Source organism: Podarcis erhardii (genome assembly GCF_964252035.2).
Source record: "Podarcis erhardii genome assembly, chromosome: W".
NCBI classification, from domain to species: Eukaryota; Metazoa; Chordata; class Lepidosauria; order Squamata; family Lacertidae; genus Podarcis; species Podarcis erhardii.
The window spans coordinates 18,097,023-18,124,053 of NC_138506.1; the positions used below are offsets into that span (position 1 = coordinate 18,097,023).

The 27,031-nt window shown below is 42.9% G+C and overlaps 1 protein-coding gene across 1 annotated transcript; it reads left to right on the top strand.

The window, feature by feature from the left end:
* Positions 1–1,054: 1,054 nt before the first annotated feature.
* On the top strand, positions 1,055–16,812 carry LOC309333168 (uncharacterized protein; the record flags this gene model as incomplete). Its single annotated transcript, XM_081846569.1, has 5 exons — positions 1,055–1,279; positions 2,096–2,207; positions 2,291–2,393; positions 16,546–16,631; positions 16,763–16,812. The coding sequence occupies 5 exons, from the start codon at positions 1,055–1,057 to the stop codon at positions 16,810–16,812; spliced, it is 576 nt and encodes a 191-aa protein (XP_081702695.1).
* Between the last annotated feature and the right edge of the window lie 10,219 nt (positions 16,813–27,031).

Consider the following 27,031-nt stretch of genomic DNA (forward strand, 5'->3'; position numbering starts at 1 on the left):
GCTACCGGTCAGGGCTATTTCTTGCCACTATTATCACAAACCACATGCTTTTGATTACCAGTTTCTGGGGAACATGATGGACAGAGTGCTCTTGTCCCCGTGTCCCTATGGACTCCCAAGGGCATGTGGTTGGCCATTGTGGGAACAAAATGCTGATCTAACCCAGCAATGTTTAGCTAGTGATATATCACTGTGTTGAAAGCCAGCTATCGCCCAGCCCTAGTTGTGGCCTCAGAGGGCAAGACTTGTCTACCCAGCTGGAGCAAGGAAAGAATGCATACAGGCACACATTCCGTCAGGCTCTCATGCCAGTCCCACTTGTCATTAGACCTCCAGGAGAAGCAGTTTCTGGATATCGTACCCCAGAATGGTGATGACTCCACTGAGCGGCCAAGGAGACCTGGCTTTTGATGGACCACCTCTTCAAGAATGCCTGCCACCAGGTGAGCTGAGGGGGACGGTACCATTGAAAGGATGGGTGTGGGCTGGAATCCAGTACCAGTTTTGGGGTGTGCAGGTTCCAAACGCCACAATTGATTTATATCTTAGCTACCAACTCGCTCTTACAAACTCCTGCTGTGAGTATAGTGGCACCTTGGTGGAGCGGCAGCGGGTGGGACATCCAGCATACGCTATTCCTTAGAGCGGCTCAGAAGAAGCCAAGTGTTCCCAACCATTGTCTGTCTCTCCCTAGCAAAGTGGCTCTCTGAGACTCGCCACTAGAAGGCCCCACATCTAGCATCATACGTGGTGTCAGGTGTGGAGAGAGGTAAAGACATGGCTGCAAAGGAGCTTCAATTGTTCTTTGGCAAGCAGGGTTTGTTGACCGCACTTTTGGAGTTGACCACTAGTATTTGTTGTTTGGATTGAAACCATGCCTGCAGAAGGACATTTCCTCAGCAGATCAGCTTTGCAGGCAGCTTCGTCAAGAGGGGAGGTGTGGGATAATTACAGTGGGGTGGCTCAGTTGGTAGAACATGACACTCTTCATCTCAGGGCTGCGGGTTCAAGGTCCACCTTGTACCAAAAGGGGGAACTTGCAAGGTGGGCCCAGATGTATAAGGACCAAGCTTCTTGCTTTGGACCAGCCTGGGAAGGAGGCAGAGTGCAGGCAACAGGACAGAACACTTCCCTTGCCAGGCTGTCAATAGCTGGCAGTGACCACTCGGTGGCCGAAGCTCTGCTCATCTTCCTGGAGGCAGTGCCAGAACCAGTCCTTTGCTATGAACTGTATCAGCGCTGCCTTGAGTGCTCACATGACAGCCACCTCTGTCGCCAGGTCGGCCCCAGAGCCCCATCTCTTCCTGGCTGGTCTGTGGTGTGTACAGAAGCATAGAATCAGAAGGGATTTCCAAAGTCATCTAGTCCAAATGTTGCCGCGAGTAACAGGATATCCACTAAAACATCCCTGAAAGCCAGTAAACCGGCACACTGGCAGGAGGGCTAGTCTGGTCTGGGAAGCCTTGTTAACTGCAGAGGTTGCTGATGTCTCCTTTGATAACCATCCCTCTCGGTTGTGGAGGGGGGTGGGGTGCGCACATGTTGCCTTTTTGCTTTCTGACCAGGACTTGTAACAATAGCCCACCTGTTTCAGTGAACCTCGCTTGAATTTCCAACCCAGGAAGCGGCCATATACTGGGCCATCTAGCTCAGTATTGTCGAAATTGACAAGCAGTGGCTCTCCAGGATTTCAGACAAGGGATGTTCCCTACCATCCTGGGAGATGCTGGGGGTGGAGCCTGAGACTTTCTGCATGAAAAGCAGGTGGTTTACTGCAGAGCTATGGCCCTTCCCCCAAGATATCTCAGTTGGTAGAGCATAAGACTCTTCATCTCAGTGTCCTGAGTTTGAGCCCCACCTTAGGCATTGCAGGGGGTTCGATTAGTTAACCCTCGTGCTCCCTTCCGACTCTACAGTTGTATTATTCCCCAAAGTTCCCAGCAGAGTTCTAGTCCGGTCACCATTTTAAACATTCTTTTTTTTTATGCCAGGTCTAAACCTGCAAACATAACAACTACACCGTGCTAGTGATCCATGCCCCTCCTCTAGCAAAGCTCTGCACTGAAACTCCAAACCGCCCCTCCCTGTCTTGCAGGTGATCTGCCAGTTGCCGCGGTCGCACCAGAACGTGTTCCGCTTCGTGGTGGCTTTCCTGCGGGAGCTGCTGAAATACTCTGAGAGCAACAACGTCAGTGGCAACATGCTAGGTAAGGCCTGCCTGTCCTGGCTGGGAGCTGGCCTTCCTCCTGCTCCCGCCTCCTCTCATGCAAATGTTTTCGCTTCCCTGCAGCCACCCTCTTCGCCAGCCTCCTGCTACGGCCTCTGCCCAACATTCTGCCGAGTGCCATCGGCTTCCTCCTGGGCTTCCTGCTGGGGGTGGATGACTACGAAAGGTGCCAAGCGTGACTGGAGACAAAGTGGGGAGGGAAGAGGCCTGCCCTTCCCCTTGTGCCATCTTGCCATGTGCCAGCTCCCTTCCCTGTGCTTCGCCCTTTCCACCTTTTCCTCTTGACTCCTGACACGGTTGCACACTTGGCTTTCCACATGGTTCCAGGGCATTGGCAGCAGGTTCAGGGTGCTTGGGGAGGGACCCTGTTGGAGGACAGTCATTCCCCTGCCCATCCTACTACCACCACTGCTGCTCTCAGTCCCTGCGCAGTAGTCCACGCTCTCCCCTTCTGCTGCAGCTGAGCATGTGCTACTCTTGGTGGGTACCAGGCATAAGGATTCCTGGCCTGTCCTGGGATTGCAGGACCTCTTTCTCTGTCCCCCCAGCCTTGATGCTCATCAAGAAGGGGCAGGGCAGCCACTGTGGCCCACGTACGCCTTAGCCTGCTCTCCATAGTTCAGCTATCTGTCCCCATTCTGCCAAGTAGAGTTCTAGGGTGTTCATTCTTCATGAAACACTAAGCACTGCCTAAAGGGACCAGGGAGGAGGAGGGGGCGCAGGCTGGGCAGCAGGAGGGGAGCTGAGGCAGTGGGTACAGCTGGGTTGGGTTGGGCTCCCCACCCGACCCCAAGTTCTGCAACTTTGTCTTTCTGCTTTTCTGTCCTGGGTTCCTGTACTTGGTGCACACACACACTCTTAATTTATTGGGAAACGGTTGTTTCAAAATGAAAGATCCGTTGTGCAGAGATTGTTCTGGTGTTTGGAGGGGAGCTACACTTGCCTTTGCTGGTTTCTCCACTGCTCTGAAGCTCAGCCAGACTTTCCAAATGTCCCTCGCAGCACACATGAGGGAGAGGCTGTGGGGCATCAGGTCGTGCAGATACCATAGAATCTGACTTCGCTCTTCACAACGAGGCTTGCAGGTGCAGAAAGAGGGCTACATTGCTTCCCCAAGGTGTTTCTCAATTGTGCTCCTTCCTCATACTGGGTTTCGCCAACACAACCTGCTCCTCTCCAGCCTCCTTTCCTAAAGGAGAAGCAGAGACAGGGCTCAGGGTGTTTCTGCCTCAAGCAAAAACATCCTCAGCTGGTCCTGGCAGTGGACATTAGAAATTGCTTTCGATATGGAAAAGAGTGGAATGCAGGAAAGTGGGGGGAGGGGAGTGTGTTAAAGGAAAAGGGAGGAGTTTTCCAAACTAAAATTGGGGTTGAAGACAGAGCTCTATTGAGTCACAAAAGGGGCTTCTGCCTGCCCAGTGGAATTTCTGGCTCCCCACATCCCAGCGTCTTAAAACACAAGAAGAGCTTGGGGAGTCAATTTTGTGCATAAGGTAGATGTTTGGCGTGGTCTGTCCTTGATGTGAAAAGAGGATCCTTTCAATATTTACTTTGGTGAACTACAGCTCCCACAACAACAACTCTGAAGGTGACGCAGATGTTCAGAGCGGGGTGCTGATAATGCCAAGGTCATAAGTTTGATCCCTGTATAGGCCAACTGCATTATTCCTGCATTGTAGGGGATGGAACTAGATCAGTGGTTCCTAATTGGCTGATTACTGAGGACCCCTTATTTTTCAAAAGCTAAGACGCAGACCCCCTACTTTTGAAAAAAATTGATAACTCTATGGTAGTTACCTCTGCAAAGCAATTTTTTGAACAAAATGTGGGGTAATAAGCAAAGGATTTTAGGTATACTAAAAACAACAAGACCGCCCATAAAATGTATGCTATTGCCATGCCAAAATGAGAGAAAATTAGTTGGAGGGAGGCAAGGGATGGGGCCACGGACCCCTGATTGGGAATAAGGGAACTAGATGGTCCTCGGTGTCCCTTCCAACTCCACAATTCTATGATCCTGTGTCTTAAGCACAAATCTTGAGGAATAGTGTGTGTGTGTGTGGGGGGGTGTTTCCTGTTTTAACTTTCCCAGCCTTTGCTTTATTCTGATTTGCGCTTGCGTCCCTACTCCCCACGTGTAGAATTGCTATACCTTTGGATTTTCCTGGACATTCAAGCGTTTCCCGCATGGACACTTGTTTCCAACGGCCAAATCCCGACAATTCCGGGCGGATGGCAACCCTACCCACTTGTGCCAGATTGCCTGGCATACATTCCAAGCATCTAGTCACATCCCGGGGCTAGCTGACCTGACGGAAAGAGTCCGCGACCAGAAGGAGGAGGAGTACCAGGAAGAATGGACAAAATTCAAAGATTATTTAGCTAAATATGTCAAGATAACCTAATTGGAAAAGCTATGTAAGGATAGGAATTAAGATGTTTCAAGCTAGATTAGAAAGAAAATTAATTTTGGAAAATTAATTTAAAAAACTGAAAAGAAAAACACCATAGATTATCCAGAATCCCAAGCAGCGACATTGTGAAACATTCATAGGAATAAAAGGTAGGGGGAAAGGAGGCACAATGTCAAGCAGGCAACAGAATAAACCCGAGCACTGTGGGTCTAAAACCGGCCCCTGAATCTCTTGCTCCCCACTCTGCCCTTCTAACAAGAACATTTTTTTGCTTGCTGGATGGCTGTGTGCAATGAGAGCTCAGTCACTGAGGAAGGGTGCTGGCGCAGTGGGAGAAGCATGTGCTTGGCATGCAGGCGATCCAAAAATCCATTCAAGAGCAAAATTCCAGTTCTCATGTTTTCTGTATACATAAAGGGGAATAGCATGGTGCCTTCCACAGAGTCAGACCATTGAGCCGCCTAACTCCTTAAGGGAGGACCAGAGCTCGCTGGTGATGCAGGTCCCAGAACAGTCTCCAGCCTCTCCAGGTGAAACTGAAAACATCACCTGCCTGGAACCTTGTAGAGCCACTGCCAATCAGTACAGACAGTGCTGAGTTAGGTAGCTATGATCCATCCACCATCACCCTTTGCCCGAAGCAAAGGCACATCGCTGGTCCAAATCTTTGAAAGAAGTTCCCTGCTCACCAAGCCACCTGCCCTCCTTTATGCATTGCCGATGGCTTATCAAAGGGATCCTCACTGCAAGTCTCATCAAGGCAGACAGCTTGATGAAATCTTGGTGCCCTTTCTTACAAAATGCTAACAGGGACAATGGCACCAGTTGCCCTCTGGACTCACAGGGTGCAGCTGATTTTGGAGCCATCAGTTGTACACATTTGGAATGGCCCTTGAGAAATGATGATCTGCCTATATTCAGCAGCTTACCACCTTGTTGTTTGTTAAAAACTTGAATAAAAAGCATGCTTAAAATAACACAGGAAAGATGAAATTTTGCTGGCTTCTTGAGAAAAGAATAATGCCTCATTATTTGTATCTGCTTTTAAATGTTGTTTTGAGGCATCTAATCATAAGCCTGCATTTTTTATCAAAGCTTATATTTTTTTGATCAGGGCTTGTATTTTAAAATGAGCTTAAAGATTTTCAAATGTTTCATGCCAGGCAGAAGACCAGCTGCCTAAGAACCTTGGCAATGTTTATCCTCCTAGACAAAGGGGCCCCCTGATTTATAGCAGAAAACAATTCTCAAAGTCTAAAAAGGGAATTACAGGCTGAGAGCCAAGGTTACACTGACCCTACATATTGCAGAATATAAAAAAGGCTGAGAAAACAAAAATTAAGAGTTGATAAATAGTAAAATAAAACCATGTGCCTCCCATTAAAATTGAGCCATATTTTCCTAAGGTTAAAAGGTCAAGAGCAAATGGAAGAAAGCAACTGGCTTGGCTGGAGAAGAAGAGGCTTCTTTCTATTTTTATTTTGAGGCTGTAAACCTTCCTTTTTACTTTGAGAAGGTTTATTCTTCTAAAAAGCTACCTATGATAATGTATTAAATATATTGGCTTAAATGTAATTATGCAAAGGATTTAAGAAATGATGGATTCTTATTTCATATAGTTGTAAGAGTTGTAACTATCCTGAAATTAAGTCAGCCATCAGCCCAGCCCCCCTGCCAAGCAGGAAACATCATTAGAGCACACATATGGTTGTCAGGCCTTTGTTTAAAGACCTCCAAAAGAAGGAGATCTTTCAATGATGATGTGAACTTAAGATCCTTGACATCTGTCTAAGATAAAAAGTTAAGATTAACCATCTGTTTTGGAAGGCAATAGGGCAAGGAGGGCAAGAGGTGAGCTGGTAATTAAGGTTCCTTGTTGAGACACATGTAAGATATATTACTACTTATTTGTCATTTATAGATAGAAGAATATATAGCTTTTTGTTTCCCATAAAAGGGAAGGGAAATGGGTGTATCTTTTGTGATTGGTTCTAGCAAACAGCCAATAGGAATTTCAACCAGGCTGATTGGACAGAGGCAGCCACAGGAGGAGCAAGGGGGCTGGATTAAGGAAATATAAGTGCTGGCCAGAATGGCAGGAGGCCAGGCCAGAGCTTGGTAACCATATACCACTGTGCCTCTCATTTATTTGTCTGACAAATAAATTACTATTTTAATTTCTCTATTGCTGCGTTGAATATTTCATTCCAGCTAAGCGTTAACCACAAGCAGGGTGCTACAGTTTCTCTTCTCTTTGTAATGAGTTTTACTGGGTCTGTGGTCATTTTAAGTTGCTTACCTTCACTAAAATCTATAAATCTACTTGACTGGAAACTTTTATTATCCAAATTGAAACCCACTTTGGATAGCAAAATTCCTGGAGTGGGGAGGAGGGTTCAATGTTCTAATAGATTAGATATGGACAGTCCTTCAGTACAGCAAAACGTGACACTTAGAGACCTTTGAGTCCTTTCCAAAAGGACTTCACCCACTATTTAGGGGGGAAGTACGTCAGAACTGACCTTCTGCAGTACTGATTCCACATTCTTGGACTCCTAATCTTACACGTAAATTAGAGCGGGAACCATCTCAGGCCCTATGGCTCTTGAAATGACCATGACCTATTGAGCAAAACCACAGAATCCATCTCTCTGTTGACTAAACCCCACTTGCGTTTACAAAATAAATTAACAACAGAGGAAAATCATGGAAGAAATAAAATGGCTTTTGAAATTAACAAAGGTGATTCCTTTTATCCACATGTATTACGGGACATGTTCAAAGCGCCCCTCAGGAGAAATTCTGTAAGCAAAGGTAGCAGGCTTTGAAAAGCTTATGCAGATACAAAAGGACACATTGCTAAAAGAAACAAAGGGATTTGGAGGGACCATGAGTGAACAGGTAGTACCAGAATGTACAGAATTGTACCTAGAAAAAGGTTACAACTGGATTACCTTTTTGTAAACAAAAACAACAACAACCCCCAAAATAAAACTCGGAAGCAGCAGGACTCCTTAGGAACTCTTCAAAAAACAAAACACAAAACTGCATATCCCTACCTAGTCACCAAATGTGAGGGGAAACGTAAACCAGCGTCTTACACTGCTTTAAATGATAGCCAGATTCTGCAATTTTTTACCACACCAGAAGTAAAAGCACGGGGCATTAATAAGTTTTTGAAAAATCATGCACTTCATTTTGAGGCAAGGGAAAGCTTTCTGAAATGTACAAAATCTTACTAAGACACACAATCTGTTGAAATGACCAAGCAGCGGACGAGATTCAGGGCAGTGGTGTGCCGCCTGGGGAAATGTTCCTTTCCATTCACCTTAAGCAAAGATGTGGTGACCTTGTGCATCCATAAATAACTTTCAGAAATGTATTTCATTACTTCCCAAAGCTTCTCAATGGGCTACCAAATGGCATTTCTTTTTATTTTGGATGAAACTGGGGAAGCAGCTTTAGAAGAAGGGGTTGCTGACATTCACTGGCCTGGAAAACACCTGATGCCAATATGATGACATAGCGGTGTCCGCAAATTGTGGGTGATGAATTGCTTGGGTGGCCTCTCTTGAGAAACGTTGCCAGAAAATGTATGAACCAGTTTGTGATAAAAAGTGATTCGTAAAGCTGCAAACAGCAGGTGTCCCAAGGTTAGGGAGAAAACATGGCAACGAAAGAGGGGGGAGATTAGTTCAGGGTCAAGCTGGATGGGTTGTCAAGGAAACAGTGTCCTGTCCATCTTTGTGACATCTCGTGCTGCTTGTAGAAAAGACAGCAGCTACACATCCCCGTCGTGGGATAGTTGGGAGGAGTTGGCTGAGACAGAACTGGGACGGAGAAGCAAGCAAGCGAGGGAGGGACCAACAAGGGAGATTGGTGTAGAATTTGCTTTGCTTTGCTTTCACTTTATCATTTCATTTTCGTTTGTATATTTTGTGCACATATTTTCCTGTATATTTTAGACAGAGAGGAGTAGCAATAGGGTTAGAGGCAAGGTTCAGAGTTAGTGTTGTGTGAGCATTTTAAAGCAGTTGAGTTTAAACAGGAGGGGATTTCACCTGAAGAGATGGCCAGCATCGTGAATCTGTAAGTAGGATTTCTTCTGCTTCTTTTTTGTAATCTTCTGGGGCGAGGGCTTGGGGTCCCCCACACGGCCAACATCCCCATGGAATTTAACCCCTTCCTGAACAGCTTAACTTCTCTTCCCACCCCCCTCCCTTTCCCCGCCTTCCCATTCTCCCTCAAATCTCATTGCAGCTCAGCTGGTTAGAGGGAGCTGCAGATAGCACCAAGGTTGCAGGTTCGATTCCCATAAGGTACAGCTGCATATTCCTGCATTGCAGGGGGTTGGACTAGATGATCCCCAGGGTACCTTCCATGATCCTTATTTGGGGATGCTTTTTATTACATTCGTAGCCCACTTTTCATCCAAGCAGTTCAAGGTGGCATTGATGGCTTGCCTTTCCCCCTGTTTTTCCCCTCACAACAAACCTGTTAGGCAGGCTAGGATGAGAGTGACTGGACCCAACACCAAACAGTGCACTTCATGACTGAGTGGGTCACTCTGGCTCTAAGAGAGTTTTCATTGCATTCTTTGGCTCATCTATGCCTTGATGCTTTGACGACCTTCCTAGCAGCCCCCTTCCCTCTCCAGGCAGGGCTGCTGTCCTAACAGCATTATGCTGAGGGCTCTTTTAAATGCTGGAAATGCTTCCCTTATCTTTCCTTTGCTGGGGGTGGGGGGAGTGTTGGAATCCCCCCCCCCCAAATACATGAGATGCGCCACTGTGTTCCTGTGGAGAGCCGTTTGGGGTCTGTGGGTGCATAAAAAAACAAAAAGAGCCCTATTGCGTGGCGAGTTCCCCCTCCCCAAAAGTGGAAATAAAGACACATGACACAATTATTTAAGGTTAATGGGCTAAATATGGCCACAACTTTATTGGTTACAGGTGATGAGTGGTATTGGTTTAGGCATTGGTCCTAACCGACTATCCGGCTTCAGCCCGTCCGCTTGAGGTCCAGGAAGGGTTGACCACCAGTAGGGGGAGTCCTGCTGATGCACATCAACTCGGACCCCCCCCCCCCCGTTCACCGCTCAGGGGCGTGCCTTAGGCCCTCACCTCCATAGGCTTCAGACAGGGCCACGCCCCCCGGAATCCTTTATCGGACTACCCTTCAATATGTGGGGCAGGTGATGGCTCTTCCTCCCCTCTTCCATCTACAGAACAATACCAATGCCTAACCGCCAATACCCAGAAAGTTGTGACGATTTGCTACGAGGTAGGTGGTGATAAATAGGGCTGGTCACACTCCCTGAGCCAGCGATTGGCTGTCCAGGGGCTGACGCGGCCGGGGATTCCCTCAGTCGCCCGCAACTCCACCTCCTTTGTAGGCGGAAGTGGCTTTGCTGGATCAGAGGAAAAGCCCATCTAGTCCAAACTCACAAGCAGTAGCCCACTCCTGCTGCTTCTCCTCTAGCTGTGGGCTTCAGAGGTAGAGTGCTTCTGTTCCTGGAAGCTCTATATTGCTATGTTGAGTGATAGTAAGAGATGCTGTTGTTCTCCTCCAACAATTGGTGTAATCTGCTTCCCAGCCCTGCAGGCTACTTGTCCTTGTAGCATCGGCTGCCTGCAAATTTCAGCAACGGAGTAAACATGATGTGAAGAAGTTCCCACCAGCATTCTCAAATGAGTTGATTCAAAGCTCTCCCTCCATCTGCTTTCTCTCCTAGGCCACAATCATCTTGGATAACTCCTTCCTGCTCCTTTCCTTGGTCTTTGGTTGGCTGCAGGGAGATTTGTTTTTGTGTGTGAGTGGGCACCTAGGGTACAAATAACCAGAAACCTCATCAAACTATACCTCCACAACTACAACCCCTCGTGGCGACAAATCAACAAATACCCGTGGAGATGCAACAACACCAAATGCTCCTTTCCTTTTTTTTTTATTAAAATTTTATTATATTTTCAATTTACAGAAAAGAGAAGAAGAATAAAGAAGCGAGAAAAAAAAAGAAAAAAAGAAAGAAAAATAATCCAACTTTCAGAGTACATTTTTAAGTTATTAACTGAACTTCCCCACATCTCCCTCACCCTGCGTTCTTTACAATAAAACATATCAGCAAATTATTACCTTGTTTCGTGTCTTTTTTACATCTTTCAGAATATTTTACTTCTAGATTTAAAGTACCTTTTGTCAAGTATTTATACCTTAAAATAATAGATATAACAGCTTTAAATTTCAACTTTTCTTACTTATAACGTAGCTTCCTGTTTTCTCAATCTAGTTGCAGGAGCTAAATTTTCCAAATCATGCAGATTCTTAACATTCATACAACTTATAATGTTTTTGTAAATAGTCCTTAAATTTTTTCCAGTCTTCTTCCATTGTCTCTTCTCCCAAATCTCGGATTCTGCCAGTCATTTCAGCCAGTTCCATATAGTCCATCAACTGCGTCTGCCACTCTTCCAGCGTGGGAAGATCTTGTGTCTTCCAATATTTTGCTATAAGTATTCTTGCTGCTGTAATTGCGTACATAAAAAATGTTCTATCCTTCTTTAACACCCCTTGGTCCACAATGCCCAGGAGGAAGGCCTCTGGTTTCTTGGGAAAGGTGTACCTAAACACCTTTTTTAACTCATTGTAAATCATCTCCCAGAAGGCCTTCACTTTTGGACAGGTCCACCAAAGGTGAAAGAATGTCCCTTCAGCCTCCTTACATTTCCAACATTTATTATCAGACCTATGGTAAATTTTTGCAAGTTTGACTGGGGTCATGTACCACCTATATATCATTTTCATAATATTCTCTTTCAAGGCATTACATGCCGTGAATTTCATTCCAGTGGTCCATAACCTTTCCCAGTCTTCGAACATGATGTTGTACCCAATATCCTGAGCCCATTTTATCATGGCTGATTTGACTATCTCATCCTGAGTATTCCATTTAAGCAGCAAATTATACATTCTCGAAAGTACCTTGGTCTTAGGTTCTAACAATTCTGTCTCTAGTTTCGATTTTTCCACCTGGAATCCTGTTTTTTTGTCCATCTTAAAAACCTCTTGAATTTGAGCATAGTGAAACCAGTCTTGCACCCTATTCTTTAATTTTTCAAAGCTCTGCAGTCTCCAATTATCTCCAGTTTTTTCTATTATTTCCCAATATTTTGTTTTTTTTTAAAATAATTTTTATTAATTTTCATAAAACAAAAAAAACACAAAATTAAACAAACAAACAGACAATACATGACTTCCCCATGCCTCCCCTTCACTGCACCCCTGTGTCCAAAATTTTTAGCAATCCTTCATTCCTTTTCAAAATTTGATTTCCTTCATGATTTTCTTAACTTAAATATTTCCAACTATAATTCTCTATTTCTTAACCCTTGACATTTTATCAGTCCAAAATTTTGCAACAGTTCTTAAGATATGATTTAAATTTTTTCCAGTCCTCTTCCACCGTCTCCTTCCTCTGATCACGGATTCTGCCGGTCATCTCTGCCAGTCCCATAAATTCAGTCACCTTCGTCTGCCATTCTTCCAGAGTAGGTAATTCTTGCATCTTCCAATACTTTGCTAGAAGTATTCTTGCTGCTGTAGTTGCATACATAAAAAAGATCTTATCTTTTTTTGGTACCAATTGGCCGACCATGCCCAAGAGAAAAGCCTCCGGTTTTTTTACAAATGTCCACTTAAGGACTTTCTTAATTTCATTATAGATCATTTCCCAGTAGGCTTTAACCTTTGGGCAGGTCCACCAAAGATGATAAAAAGTTCCTTCACATTCATTACATTTCCAGTATTTGTTACTGGGCAAATGATATATCTTTGCAAGCTTGACTGGAGTCATGTACCATCTATAGATCATTTTCATTATGTTTTCTTTCAAGGCACTACATGCCGTAAATTTAAGTCCTGTGGTCCATAACTGTTCCCAGTCAGCAAACATAATATCATGACCTAAGTCTTGTGCCCATTTAATCATAGCCGATTTAACTGTTTCATCCTGTGTATTCCATTTCAGCAACAAGTTATACATTTTAGACAAATTCTTAGTATTGGTCTCTAACAGTTCTGTTTCCAATTTTGACCTCTCTTTCTGAAATCCTAGTTTCTTGTCCTGCTTAAAAGTTTCATTTATCTGATAGTAATGTAACCAGTCTCGAACTTTGGATTTTAATTTCTCAAAGCTCTGTAATTTAACTTTTTCACCATCATATTCTATAATTTCACTATATTTTGGCCAATTAGAGTCCATGTTAAGTTTTTTTACCGCTCTAGCTTCCATTGGTGACAACCATCTGGGTGTTTTATTTTCCAACAAATCCTTATATCGATTCCAAACATTATATAAAGCTTTCCTGACAATATGATTTTTAAAGCCTTTGTAGATCTTTGCCTTGTCATACCATAGATATGCATGCCAGCCAAAATTGTTATCATACCCTTCCAAGTCTAAAATATCTGTGTCTTCAAGAAGTAGCCATTGCTTCAACCAGCAAAAAGCTGCTGCTTCATAATAAAGTCTTAAGTCCGGCAGCGCAAAACCCCCCCTTTCTTTTGCATCAGTTAAAATCTTAAATTTTATTCTGGGTTTTTTGCCCTGCCAGACAAATTTAGATATATCTTTCTGCCACTTCTTGAAACAATCCATCTTGTCTATAATTTGCAATGTCTGGAACAGAAACAACAATCTCGGCAATACATTCATCTTAATAACAGCAATTCGGCCTAACAAGGATAATCTCAATCTAGACCATGTGTCAAGATCTTTCTTCACTTCTAACCAACATTTCTCATAATTGTCTTTAAACAGGTTCATATTTTTGGATGTTAAATTCACCCCCAGATATTTCACCTTTTTTGTTATCTCCAAACCAGTTTCCCTTTGAAAGCTATCTTTTTCCCCCATCGTTAGATTTTTTTCCAGTACCTTTGTCTTTTGCTTATTTAGTTTAAAACCAGCCACTTGACCAAATATTTCAATTAATTCTAAAACTCTTTTTGTACTGACTTCTGGCTGTTGTAATGTCAAAACTAGGTCGTCTGCAAATGCTCTTAACTTATATTGTTTAGCTCCGAGGTGTATTCCTTCAACCAGCTGATCCCTTCTAATCATATTCAACAACACCTCCAGGACCGATATAAATAATAGAGGGGATATTGGGCAACCCTGTCGTGTCCCTTTTTCTATTGGGATTTCATCCATAACTACACCATTCACAATTAATTTAGCTTTTTGCTCTGAATATATTGCACCTATACCGTTTTCAAAGCTTTGGCCTACCCCCATCCCATGGAGATTCTTCCTCATAAAACTCCAAGAAATATTGTCAAAGGCTTTCTCCGCGTCCACAAAAATCAATACTGCTTTTCTATTTATATCAGTCTCCAATAGTTCCAAAATGTCTATAATATTCCTTACATTATCTGACATATGTCTCCCTGGGAGAAAGCCTGTTTGGTCTTTCTGAATCTCCTCTACCAACACTTTTTTAAATCTTTTTGCTAAAATGTCTGCAAAAATTTTATAATCCACATTTAAGAGTGATATAGGGCGGTAGTTCTTAACTTGATGTTTCTCAGTTTCTGTCTTCGGTATAAGTGAGATGAATGCTTCTTTCCACGATTCGGGAGCCTTTTTCCCCTCCAAGATTTGGTTACACACTTCTTTCAATGGTTGTATTAACCATTCCTTCATTGCTTTGTAGTATCTCGCCGTCAGTCCATCTGGCCCTGGTGATTTTCCCAATTGCATATTCTGGATGGCACCCTCAATTTCCTGGTTCGTAATTTTTTCATTTAAAGTCCTTTTATTTTTTCCCGAGATCTTTGATAGTCCATATTTTTTAATAAATTCTTCTATCTCTTGTTCATCTTTCGGCCCTTGTGCGTATAATTTCTTGAAGAAACTTTGGAAACAATTACTGATTTCATTTGGTTTGTTTACAAATTTCCCCTCTACTTCAAGGGACGTCACAGTATTCAACTTTTGCCTCTTTTTCAATTGCCATGACAGCAATTTCCCACATTTGTCTGCTGATTCAAAAGTTTTTTGCCTCATTTGTTTTATTTTCCATTCTATTTCTTGGTTCATCAGTTCCATGTATTGGGTCTGGTAGTATTTTATTTCTCTTAAAATCTCCTGGGATTTTGGTTTTGACCTCAGTTTCTTCTCTCCTTCTTTCATCTGATTCCAGATTTTTTCTTTCTTCTCATTTTGTTGTTTCCTTTTTATTGTCTCCAATTATCTCCAGTTTTTAAATTGTCTCCAATTATCTCCAGTTTTTTCTATTATTTCCCAATATTTTGGCCATCCGACCTCCATATTGAGTCTTTTTCTGGCCTTGGCCTCCACTGGTGATAACCACCTCGGAGTCTTGCCTTCTAATAAGTCTTTGTATTTTGTCCAGACCATAAATATAGCTTTCCTGACAATATGGTTTTTAAACATTTTATGAACCTTTACCTTGTCGTACCACAAATATGCATGCCATCCAAAAGCATTATCATACCCTTCCAGATCTAGGACATCAGTGTTCTCAAGGAGTAACCAATCTTTCATCCAGCAGAAAGCCACAGCTTCATAATATAACCTTAAATCTGGCAGGGCCAACCCCCCTCTCTCTTTGGCATCTGTTAGTATTTTAAATTTTATTCGGGGCTTTTTGCCCTGCCAGACAAACCTAGAGATATCTTTCTGCCACTTCCCAAAACACTCCACTCTGTCTACGATCTGTAGGGTCTGAAACAAAAATAACATCTTCGGCAATACATTCATCTTTATAGCTGCAATTCGGCCCATCAAGGAAAGTTTCAATCTTGACCAAATCTCTAAATCTTTCTTAATTTCTGACCAACATTTTTCATAATTATCTTTAAATAAATTCAAATTTTTGGCAGACAAGTTTACCCCTAGGTATTTTACCTTTTTAACAACATTTAATTCTGTCTCTTTCTGAAACCCATCTATTTCCAAAGGTGTCAAGTTTTTCTCCAGAACCTTAGTTTTTTGCTTGTTCAATTTAAACCCCGCTACTCGACCAAATTCATAAATTAGTTCTAACACTCTCTTCGTACTAGACTCTGGCTCCTGTAATGTTAAAACCAAATCATCTGCAAAAGCTTTCAATTTAAATTGTTCCAGTTACAGATAGGTAGCCGTGTTGGTCTGCCATAGTCAAAACAAAACAAATTCCTTCCAGTAGCACCTTAAAGACCAACTAAGTCAGTTCTTGGTATGAGCTTTCGTGTGCATGCAGGTATCTGAAGAAGTGTGCATGCACACGAAAGCTCATACCAAGAACTGACTTAGTTGGTCTTTAAGGTGCTACTGGAAGGAATTTGTTTAATTTAAATTGTTTCACTCCAACCTGTATTCCTTGCTCCTTTCCTTGTTGATACGATGTCCCGCAGCCGAAGTAGTGTGTGAAATGACACGGCTCTGCCTGCAACTGTTAGGCCACCCGTATTTGTGTTCTGGCTATGCTGCAAAGACTCCCTGCCTTCTCTTACACACACACACACCCCATTTTGGTTGTAGGCTTCTGTCTCAGGTTTTGAGATGTGTTGGGGAGGGGGCTTTACTGCGTTGTTTTTCACCTTTATTATGCATTTTGTGTTTCTATATTGCGATTTTTATGTTGGAACCAGTGCTTTTTTTCTATTAAAAAAAATGTTTGGGGTACTCTCATTTTGACTCAAGAAAATCACCATTTGATAGTTCAAATTGGGGGAAATAAATGCAGTACAGTAAATGGACAAAAGTGCAAAGATTCACGAAATGTTTAGGGGTGTGCGTACCCCTGCATCCCCCCAGAAAAAAGCACTGGTTGTAACAGAGCCCTGTGGGTATAGGGCGGTATAACAACAACAAGGTCTGCCCCTCTCCTTCTCTTCTAGGTTCAGGCGACTGAGGGACATGGCAGCCCGCAAGAAGAAGGGGACCCGCAAAGTCCCCAAGAAGTCCAGGGTTGCTGTGGGCCCACGTGAGCAAATGCTTCCTTTTCATTTTGGAGCGTAAGGAGGGGTGGCCTTAATGCTCTAATCCTCAACTGTGGAAAATAAGTAGAAATGAACTAACCTGCCCCCATGTCCTTTCCTTCTTCTCTTGTTGCAGATGGTTCAGAGACCGGCAGGGTCTGGGCATCGCCTGTGGTTAGTATTTGAGAAAACAGCACAGTACATACGAAATCCCTCACCCCCACCCCCACCCATCCACCAGTGCTGTTTATACCCCCATTTTGGGGGTCTCAGATGCAGAGAAGCCCTCCTGCCATGAACTGACAGCCTGACTCTTGCCATTTCAGCAACTGGAGAAGGATGAGATGTTGCTCTGCTGCGTGTTGGCCACTTGCTCGGAGGCCCGCCAGAGAGAAAAGGACAGGTTGAGGTACTCCAAGAAGATGGCCGTCAAGGCAATTGCGGTGAGTGAGAGGTTGCATGAGGTATCCAGGGGTGAGGGGGGCAGGAGAGCCGGGGATGGGATTGGGGGGATGCTGGGCAGAAGGAAGGCCTGGCGGGGTCTGGCCAAGAGAAGGGTTGTGCAGGCATTTGGCATGAAATTGCCAATTCCTGCACTGAGTTTGGGGTTGGAGGAATCCACCTGATGTCCGTAGGGAACTGACGTTTCCCCCTCCGCCCTCTGTTCTCTATCAGGATCTCATGGGACGGATTGCGTGCTTTACGCAGCCTGAATTGGCCCTTGCTATGGCACTGGAAGCCCTTTACCAACTGAGGTATACCGGGTTTTTTGAGCTTGACGAGCAGCTGGCGGGGGGGGGGGGAAGGGGAGCAGAATGTGGAAAGGTGTTACCAGACCTTGCCACTGCAGTGAATTCGATTGGAAGAATTGCTTACAATTTCTTGGGTTTCTTGCGTTCAAAAAGCTTTATTCATGCAGCAACTATTTACAGGATGAGTGGAGATGTGAGAGAGAAAATAGAAGCTATATTGTCTAGAGATGACTGCGAAATGGCTCAGCTTTTAGGGGTGGGATTAACTAAGACCTAGAGGCTTGCAACCAAGTGCCAGGTAGACTGCCACATAAACAGTGCCCTCGTGTGTTTATTTTAATTTTACCTTTATTCATTTTTACCCTGTAAAATCGATACGCTGCTTGATTGTCAAAAGTGGTTTAAGCTAACACATGCATTCACTAGAACTTCAAGAGAATGAAATGTATTTGATGCTCCCCCCCCCCCCCATAAGAGACAGAGTCTAAAAAGGTTTCCCTCCTTCTCTCCAGCCTCAGGAAGCCCAAATTACCACTGAAGCTCCACAGCCTGATTGTGCATGCAGCCTTTGCGGCGGTCATTGAGGTCAAAACTGAGCCCGACAAGCAGGTAAGTTGTTAGCCTTGAAATTTGACTTCTCTAGTTGTTGTTTCTTCTTCACACGCTTTAAGCATTGCTCCCATTGCTCAACATCTGATCTCTCTTTCCCCTGCTTGGCGCATCCTCTCCCTCATTGCCATTGCCTGCAGGAGTTAGAGGAACGTTATACTCTGATGCTGGGAGGCCTCCTCTGGGAGGCCCCAAGCACTAAGATCCTGAACTTGCTGATGAATGTAAGTATCTTGATGGCCTCAGTGGCTGTTTGACCTAGAAAGCTTTCATGGAGAAGCCGCCACCTAGCAGTGCCCCTCTTGGGCCCTTCCCCTCTTGTAAGGCAAGCTGGCCACATGGACGAGCCAGCAAAGGCCCACTTGCCCAGACAGCCAAAGGAGGGCCTTGGATGCAGAGCTACAATTTGGGGCTGGAGGACATTGCCATTTTAGAACAGAAACGGATCTCTCTCTGAGAGTGTAAAGGGCTTCACAGTGGTCTGCCTCTTTCCCCCAGACCAGCCTCCTGATCCTGAGGTCCCCTTTCCTCCCACAGGAACTGAGAGGTTACACAACAAGTGCGATTGCAGCGGAGAGGCAACTGGCAGCCAGTGGCATTAGCTGGCTGATGTCCTATGCAAGAAGGCTCAGTTGCCTGAAGGTAAGTCTCTCACCTTTGGCACCTTCACAGCCCCAAGAGGCTCCCAGAGTGGCTTGTGAAAGGATTCCCACCGTAGGAATCACAGTCTGGTATCAGGCACACAACACAATGTGTGTCCCTGGGATGCCGGACAAGGCTGGAGACATTTCCTGCCCTCTTCCTTGATCTTACACTTCCACCTCTGCCTAGTAGGCTGCAGGACCCATTGAGGTCGCCTGGGGCAAGGGATTGGGGCCAGGCAATAGAACTCACTCATCCCATGATGGAAGCAAGTCTTCCCTGGCTTGGGTCTGCTTCCATGTTCTCTTGCACCCATTATTTGGGAGGGAGGGTTTAGGATCAGATCAGTCATCTGATCCAGTACGGTCTTTTCTTTTCTCTACAGCATGCTCTCGTCCCTCTGGAGCTGGCTCACTTCTGCCCCAAAGAAGGTAACACCCACAGCCTGGGGACATGGGACGCACTTTCCAGACTAAGGAGAGCCCACTCAGTAGCTGCAGCATCCTTGCTTGATGCAGACCTCCTGGGTCATGTGGCTGTGAAATCCTGCCACAGCACAAAGATGGCCAAACTGCAGGCTTGGAAGGAGTCGTTGCCACCAAAGACAAGATCCATAAAGCCTCCTTGTAAAAAGGGTGGAAGGGGGGCCAGGTCAATTTGGTGAATCAGTAAATGTGGCAGAAATTCATCTCTCTTCTCCTTCATTCTCTTCCAGATGACATAAGACTTGATGTCAGTTTCGATTATGGGGAGAAGACACAAGTTTCAAGGCTCAGCGATGATGGAGTGGCAATTTTTGCCTGTTGTTTCATTGTGTCTTGTTGCTAATTGTGATCATTGCTGTTGTTTTAGAATTCTTTCCTATGCAATATTACTTTTTTATTGCTTTTAAATTGTTGCTTTTTAAATTGTCCTTGTAAAGGAAAGTGTCCTGCTAATGTTGATTGTATTCTGAATTGCTTCAAGAAGCCTCATAGCAATGAATAATATTAAGAGTAATAATTATTTTACCTGCCTTAATTATAATAATGCATTGACATGCATATTTTAAATTAGCGGTTAAGGTCTTAAACTACACATTTTAATAGTTTCACATCTGAATTCTTTTTTTTTTATAAGATATTTATTAAAGTTTTCAGAAATAATACATCACAAAACAGAAAAAACAGAAAAACAAAAATACAAAAATACAAAAATACAAAAAATAAAAACCATTTAAAAAACACAAAGAGTTTCCATTTACTTATTTTCCTTTAACCTCTTTTCCAGACCTCCTCATACCTCCCTTTCTTATATTCCAGTTCAGGTTGTTTGTTCAGCAAGTCCTCACTATTAATTCTCTTACTTATTTCAAAACCTTATTTTCCATTACTCTTAAGCATTACAGCTGAAAACCACTTAGTTTCTATCCAGCATCATTCTAGCATTCCTTAATTTTACAATATTTCTGCAAATATTCTTTAAACTTCTTCCAGTCTTCTTCCGCCGACTCTTTTCCCTGGTCTCGGATTCTGCCGGTCATTTCTGCCAGTCCCATATAGTCGATCATCTTCATCTGCCATTCTTCCAGAGTGGGTAGATCTTGTGTCTTCCAATATTTTGCTATAAGTATTCTTGCTGCTGTAATTGCGTACATAAAAAATGTTCTATCCTTCTTTAACACCCCTTGGTCCACAATGCCCAGGAGGAAGGCCTCTGGTTTCTTGGGAAAGGTGTACCTAAACACCTTTTTTAACTCATTGTAAATCATCTCCCAGAAGGCCTTCACTTTTGGACAGGTCCACCAAAGGTGAAAGAATGTCCCTTCAGCCTCCTTACATTTCCAACATTTGTTATCGGGCAAATGATAAATTTTTGCAAGCTTGACTGGGGTCATGTACCACCTATAAATCATTTTCATAATATTCTCTCTTAAGGCATTACATGCCGTAAATTTCAAACCGGTGGTCCATAACTGTTCCCAGTCAGCAAACATAATGTTATGTCCAACATCCTGTGCCCATTTAATCATAACAGATTTAACCATTTCTTCCTGAGTATTCCATTTCAGCAGCAAGTTGTACATTCTTGACAAATTCTTAGTTTTAGGATCTAACAATTCTGTTTCCAATTTTGATTTTTCCACCTGGAATCCAATTTTCTTATCCAATTTATAAGCCTCCATTATCTGATGATAGTGAAGCCAGTCTCACACTTTGTTTTTTAGTTTCTCAAAACTCTGCAATTTCAATTTGTCTCCCTCTTGTTCCAAAATTTCCCAATATTTTGGCCAGTTGGACTCCATATTGAGTCTTTTAAAGGCTTTCGCTTCCGTTGGTGACAACCACCTTGGGGTTTTGTTTTCCAGTAAATCTTTGTATCTTATCCAAACATTAAACAATGCTTTCCTGACAATATGGTTTTTAAATGCTTTATGTACTTTAACCTTGTCGTACCACAAATATGCATGCCACCCAAAAGCGTTGTTAAATCCTTCTAAGTCCAAAATGTCTGTGTTCTCAAGAAGCAGCCAGTCTTTCAACCAGCACAATGCTGCTGATTCATAGTAGAGTTTAAAGTCTGGCAAGGCAAATCCACCCCTTTCCTTTACATCAGTTAATATCTTAAATTTTATTCTGGGCTTCTTGCCCTGCCAGACAAATCTAGAAATATCTTTCTGCCACTTCTTGAAACAGTCCATCTTGTCCACAATCTGCAATGTTTGAAACAAAAACAACATTCTAGGCAATACATTCATCTTTATAGCTGCAATTTGACCCAACAAGGAAAGCTTCAAATTTGACCATATTTCTAGATCTTTTTTCACTTCTGTCCAACATTTTTCATAATTATCTTTAAATAAGTTCACATTTTTTGCTGTCATATTAATCCCCAAATATTTCACCTTCTTAACCACAGTCAAACCAGTCTCATTCTAAAACCTTTCTTTTTCAATTGATGTTAAGTTTTTCTCTAAAACTTTAGTTTTAAGCTTGTTCAATTTAAATCCTGCCACTTGACCAAATTCTTGAATTAACTCTAAAACTCTTTTAGTACTAGATTCTGGCTCCTGTAATGTCAAAATTAAATCATCTGCAAATGCTCTCAGCTTGTACTGTTTAACTCCGACCTGTATACCTTTAACCAACTGGTCTCTTCTAATCATATTCAGCAGGACCTCCAGGACCTGCTGAAAAGCAATGGTGAGATTGGGCACCCCTGTCGTGTCCCTTTTTCTATCTTAAATTCTTCTGTAACCACATTATTTACAATTAATTTAGCTTTCTGTTCAGAATATATTGCACCTATACCATTTTCAAAGCCTTGCCCTTCCCCCATCCCCTGAAGGTTCTTTTTCATAAAACTCCAAGAAATGTTGTCAAAAGCTTTCTCTGCATCCACAAATATTAAAACTGCTTTGGTGTTTATATTTACTTCTAATTTTTCCAAAATATCTATTATATTCCTCAAGTTATCAGACATATGTCTTCCCGGGAGAAAGCCCGCTTGGTCTTTATGAATCTCTTCCATTAATACTTTTTTCAATCTTTTAGCCAAAATGTCAGCAAAAAAAATTGTAATACACATTTAATAACGATATGGGGCGGTAGTTCTTAAGTTGAGTCTTTTCAGTTTCTGTTTTCGGTATAAGTGTAATAAATGCCTGTCACGGCTTTCTGGGGTTTTCAATGAATTAATTTGTTCCCCCCATGCTCCAGACATTTGAAATGTACTGGTTCCTCCTTCCGCTCCCCCTGTCTGTGTCTGCCAGGCTGACATGTCCCGGTTGAATTTTTCCTCGGGAGGGGAGGGTAACGTGCTTTGATCAAAACCTGTAGCTTGTTTTGGCTGGGAAGGCAAATCTGGAAGGCTAGGCACATCCAGCGATGCTTGAGTAGGTGGGGGCAGCCTGTAAGACGCTATTTGTGGCTTGCAAAGAGTTATTTACAGTTGGCTGAGATTGGCTGGGCATAGGGATCTGATGGGTTTGTCCTGCCGGTATGTTCTGAGGTGCCAATACTTGACCTGAAGGCGGCAATGTCGCTTGATTCCTGTTGCTATAGTTATATGGAGGGGGGAGGATTCCCTCTTCCTCCGGCGGAGCGACATAAATTTTTCTGTCAGTTGCAGAAGAATTTGTGGTTTTCCTGGCTTCCTGCCTTACAGCAAAAATCTCACAGCTGCTACCACTTCCTTTCTTTACTTTGAGCCAGTCCGGATTTTTCAAACATATTGTAATCCATTTATTAATATAATAATACTGCTCCTTAAATAAGTCCGATTTTTGCATTATTGAGTCCATAACTGCTTGACATAATTTTAAATTAAATGTTCCTTCTGGGGGCCAATTTTTAACCTGGGCAGGCCACACCTGTTGGCAATATTTCTTCAAAATCTCCTTACTTGGTCTGACCTCTCCTGGTTCTTCCGGAAAGACTCTTTTAAAATTCTCTATCATACATTCTAGGGGTGTACAAGCTTGAATGTCCTTTGAACATTCCCCCCCCCCCATTTCTTGCAAAAGCTTTTCCTTTTCCCCAGGCAAAACACTTTTTGCCAGGCAGCTTTCAAAAATAGGACCAGGAAACCACAGCACACTTCTCCCCCACCTTTCTAACCTTCTCCGCTTACTCACAATCTTTCCTTTCTTCAACTCTCTTCCTTTCTAAACCAGCCCTTACTCATTCAACCACAAATCTTCCAACCACAAATCCCTCAGTCACAAGTCCCGGGACATTCAGTCATTCAAACACACAGCCGTTTCGCCCCCCTTTGCTTGTGGCGAAAACCCTTTGGCAAAAAAAACCACACACAACACTTTTCTCTCTCACACCCCCCACAGCTGTTTTTTCTTTATCCCAAACCTTTTTTTCTGCAGAACCTGTTTCCTTAACCTCTTGGCAAATCCAGCTTCTCCTCCCTTCCCTTTTGGGATCCTTTTTCCCTTTAACGGGAGGTTACTGGTGGATCGCTCAAAGTGGTGATCAAGCTCTCATTTTTATCTCTTTACTCTACTCACCGTGAGTTCCTTTCGTGGTGCGCTTTTCCTGTTGGCTCACGTTCAGATTCTCCATCGGTCATTGCCTTCGCCCTGACGGAAGCCCACACCGAAGGCGGTTGCCCCTCTCCTTCGGAAATGATGTCCGATTGGCGCCTGGAGTCGGAACAAGGTCCCTCCGACGTGTTCCCCCGCCCGAGCTGGCAAGGCTCTTTTGGGGTAAAAAAAACCCCTACCGGCCTGTATGATCCGAGTCACGGCACCAAATGATGCAAGTGAACGTGAGCAAGAACTCACTAGGTGCAAAATAAGGATCAGGCAGACTCAGCAAACGGAGAAAATGAAGGTGAAGTTTATTGCCAGGCAATAAGGACCCAGTTGGAATCTCTTCCAAAAGGAACTGGGACCCCGATTGACAGAAATCCAGAGGTCTTATACCTGAGTAGATAACAGCAAATCATAGATCATGAGACAACCCTGAGACAGTCACGATATTGTCAGCTAGGAATAGCCAATTAGCAAGCTTCTGGCCATGCGTCCAGCACCTGGTCAAGCACTGGTCAAACACCGAGTTCAAGTTCTGCTTTCCGATGCTTGCAGTGACGCTCTGTCTAACCTCTCCCCTAGTTATGACAGGACAGGGAGTTTGGAGTTTTTGTGGTTTTGCTCTTCCTGTTCTGTGGACTAATTTAGCCTGTATCTGAGGGGATTTTGTACCAGAATCTCTGATTCACGTCTTTCCCATGTCCAGGGTTCACAGATGTAGTAGGGGAAAGGTCGGCTCTTAAATCTTGCTGTTTCAAGCAATATGCAGTTAGCTAAGGCACAGCTTTCCTTTGATTCAAAATGGATTATAAAATACTGTAAGCCTTGATTATGTGTGAGCATATATGAATATATTGATTTCTGATAACTGATTATATGAATAGCATAGGGGTAGCCCTTCTTCCTTGCCTCACCACGACTCTGGTGCCCTTTTCCCTTCCAAAATTTCATTACAGACTTCCTTCAAAGGTTGTAGTAAACACTCCTTCAAGGATTTATAGTACCTGGAAGTCAGCCCATCTGGTCCTGGAGACTTGCCCAATTGCATATTTTGGATGGCACCTTCCACCTCCTGTTCTGATATTTTATAATTCAACATCAATTTACTTTCTTGAGATATTTTTTGTAATCCATTTGTCTTTAAAAATCGTTCTATGTCCGTTTCTTTCTGTGGCCCTTGTGAGTATAGTTGTTTAAAGTACTTCTGGAAACAGTTTCTGATCTCAGTCAGGTTATGTATGTTTTTTCCTTCCACTTCTAAGTTTGTAATGGTATTTAATTTTTGTCTTTTCCTCATTTGCCAAGCCAAAAGTTTCCCACATTTATTTGCCGATTCAAATGTCTTTTGTCTCATTTGTTTAATTTTCCATTCTATTTCTTGATTCATCAGTTCCATATATTGTGTTTGGTATAATTTTATTTCTCTCAAAATCTCTTGTGACTTTGGTTTTGCTCTCAATTTCTTTTCCCCTTCTTTTATTTTCTCTAAAATTTTATCTCTTTTCTCATTTTGGCTTTTCTTCTTTATGGCATTCTGTTGTATCAAAAACCCTCTCATAACAGCTTTACTTGCGTCCCAGATTACTCTTTTTTCAACATCAGTGTTCATATTTATTTCAAAATAGTCTCTCAAAGTTTTTGGGGCCTTTTTGTAAACTTCTTCATCTCTAAATAAGGTGTCATTCATCCTCCATCTGAAGGAACCAGTTGCTATTTGTTTCATCTCCATCCTTACTGCATTATGGTCAGAGCAAGTTTTGGGGCAGATTTCCACTTTTTTATCTTTGGTGCCATTCCTCTAGTTATCCATATTTGGTCAATTCTAGTCCATGTCATTTTGGCTTCAGAAAAGAAAGTTCCCTCTCTTCCCAAAGGGTTCCTTACTCTCCAAATGTCCACCAAGTCCATATTGTCAGTCATTTCAAAAAAAAGTTTTAGGTAGTCTACCATCTTTAGTGACTACCTGTCTTTGTGCCTTGTCCATGTTTGTAGATACGACTCCGTTCATATCTCCCATCAAAGTTAAGTTATAATCCAAATGATCCAGTAAAGTCTCATGCAACTTCTTAAAAAATTCAGATTTCCCCTCATTCGGAGCATAAATTCCAACTACCAGAAATTTCTCTCCTTGGTGTTGAATTTCCACTGCCAAATATCTTCCTTGTTCGTCTTTAAAGATTAATTTCAGTAAGAGTCTCTCCTTTGCATATATCACCACTCCTCTTTTTTTAACTTTGTCAGATGAGATAAACTCTTGTCCCAGTCTTTTGTTAATAAGTATTTTCCTGTGTAACCTCATTACGTGTGTTTCTTGTAGGCAGATCAAATCCAATTGCTCTTTTTTTAATATATGAAAAACACCTTTTCTCTTCTGGGGGGAGTTCAGTCCATTACAATTCCAGCTTAGAAGTTGCAGAGCCATGGTGGGGTTACTTCTCCTTGCCTCCAACTGCTCCGAGTTGCTGTTCTTGTTCTGTCGGTGGTGTCTCTTTCCCTGGTTCAAGTAGTCCAAATGATAAATTTGCTATGTCTAATATTCCTCTATCCAGAGGTTTCGGGTCTTCTCCAGATTCCGTTCCTTTCTGTAAGTCTTCTCCGTGGTCCTCCAGGAACTTGTCTTTATCATGCACTGTTCTTATTCTTGTTATAGATAGGTAGCCGTGTTGGTCTGCCATAGTCAAAACAAAATAAAAAAATTCCTTCCAGTAGCACCTTAAAGACCAACTAAGTTAGTTCTAGGTATGAGCTTTCGTGTGCATGCACACTTCTTCAGATGTGTTTTGGAATGTCCTTGTAGATCTCCACAAATGAATCTTCAATTTCCAAAGTTCTTTGGTAGTGCAAATTCAAAATTTTGTCCCTTTCTTCTTTTGTTCGAAGGGTGATCAAACAGTCTCTTACCTTGTTCTTTCTTTGTTTTCTCCCAATTCTAAATGCACTCACTATTTTAAATTCTTCCTTCCCCAAGTCCTTTCTTTTGTAAGAAAGTCAACCAAATTGTCCTTCTCAATTTCAGGTATTGCTCTAATTCTCAAATTTCTCTCCTTGCTGTGAAGTTCAATCATGGACAGTGTCAGGTCATGGTCCTCCAGTTTCTTATATACTGGTAATATCTTCTCTTGAGTGGCAATTGCAGTTTCCTTGGCTTCATCAGCTACTTTTCTGGTTGTGGCCGATTCCTCTATTAATTTTTCAATAGACTGTGTATTAGAGCTCACCTTCTTGCCCAGGTCATTAATACTTATGGTATTCACATCTATTTTTTGCTGAAGCCTCAGCAACCTGTTTATTTGTCTCAGCCACTTGTTTATTTGTCTCTGCTACTTGTCTTGCTAAATTTTCCAAAGACTCATTAATTTTACCAAGTGCCTGGCTCAAT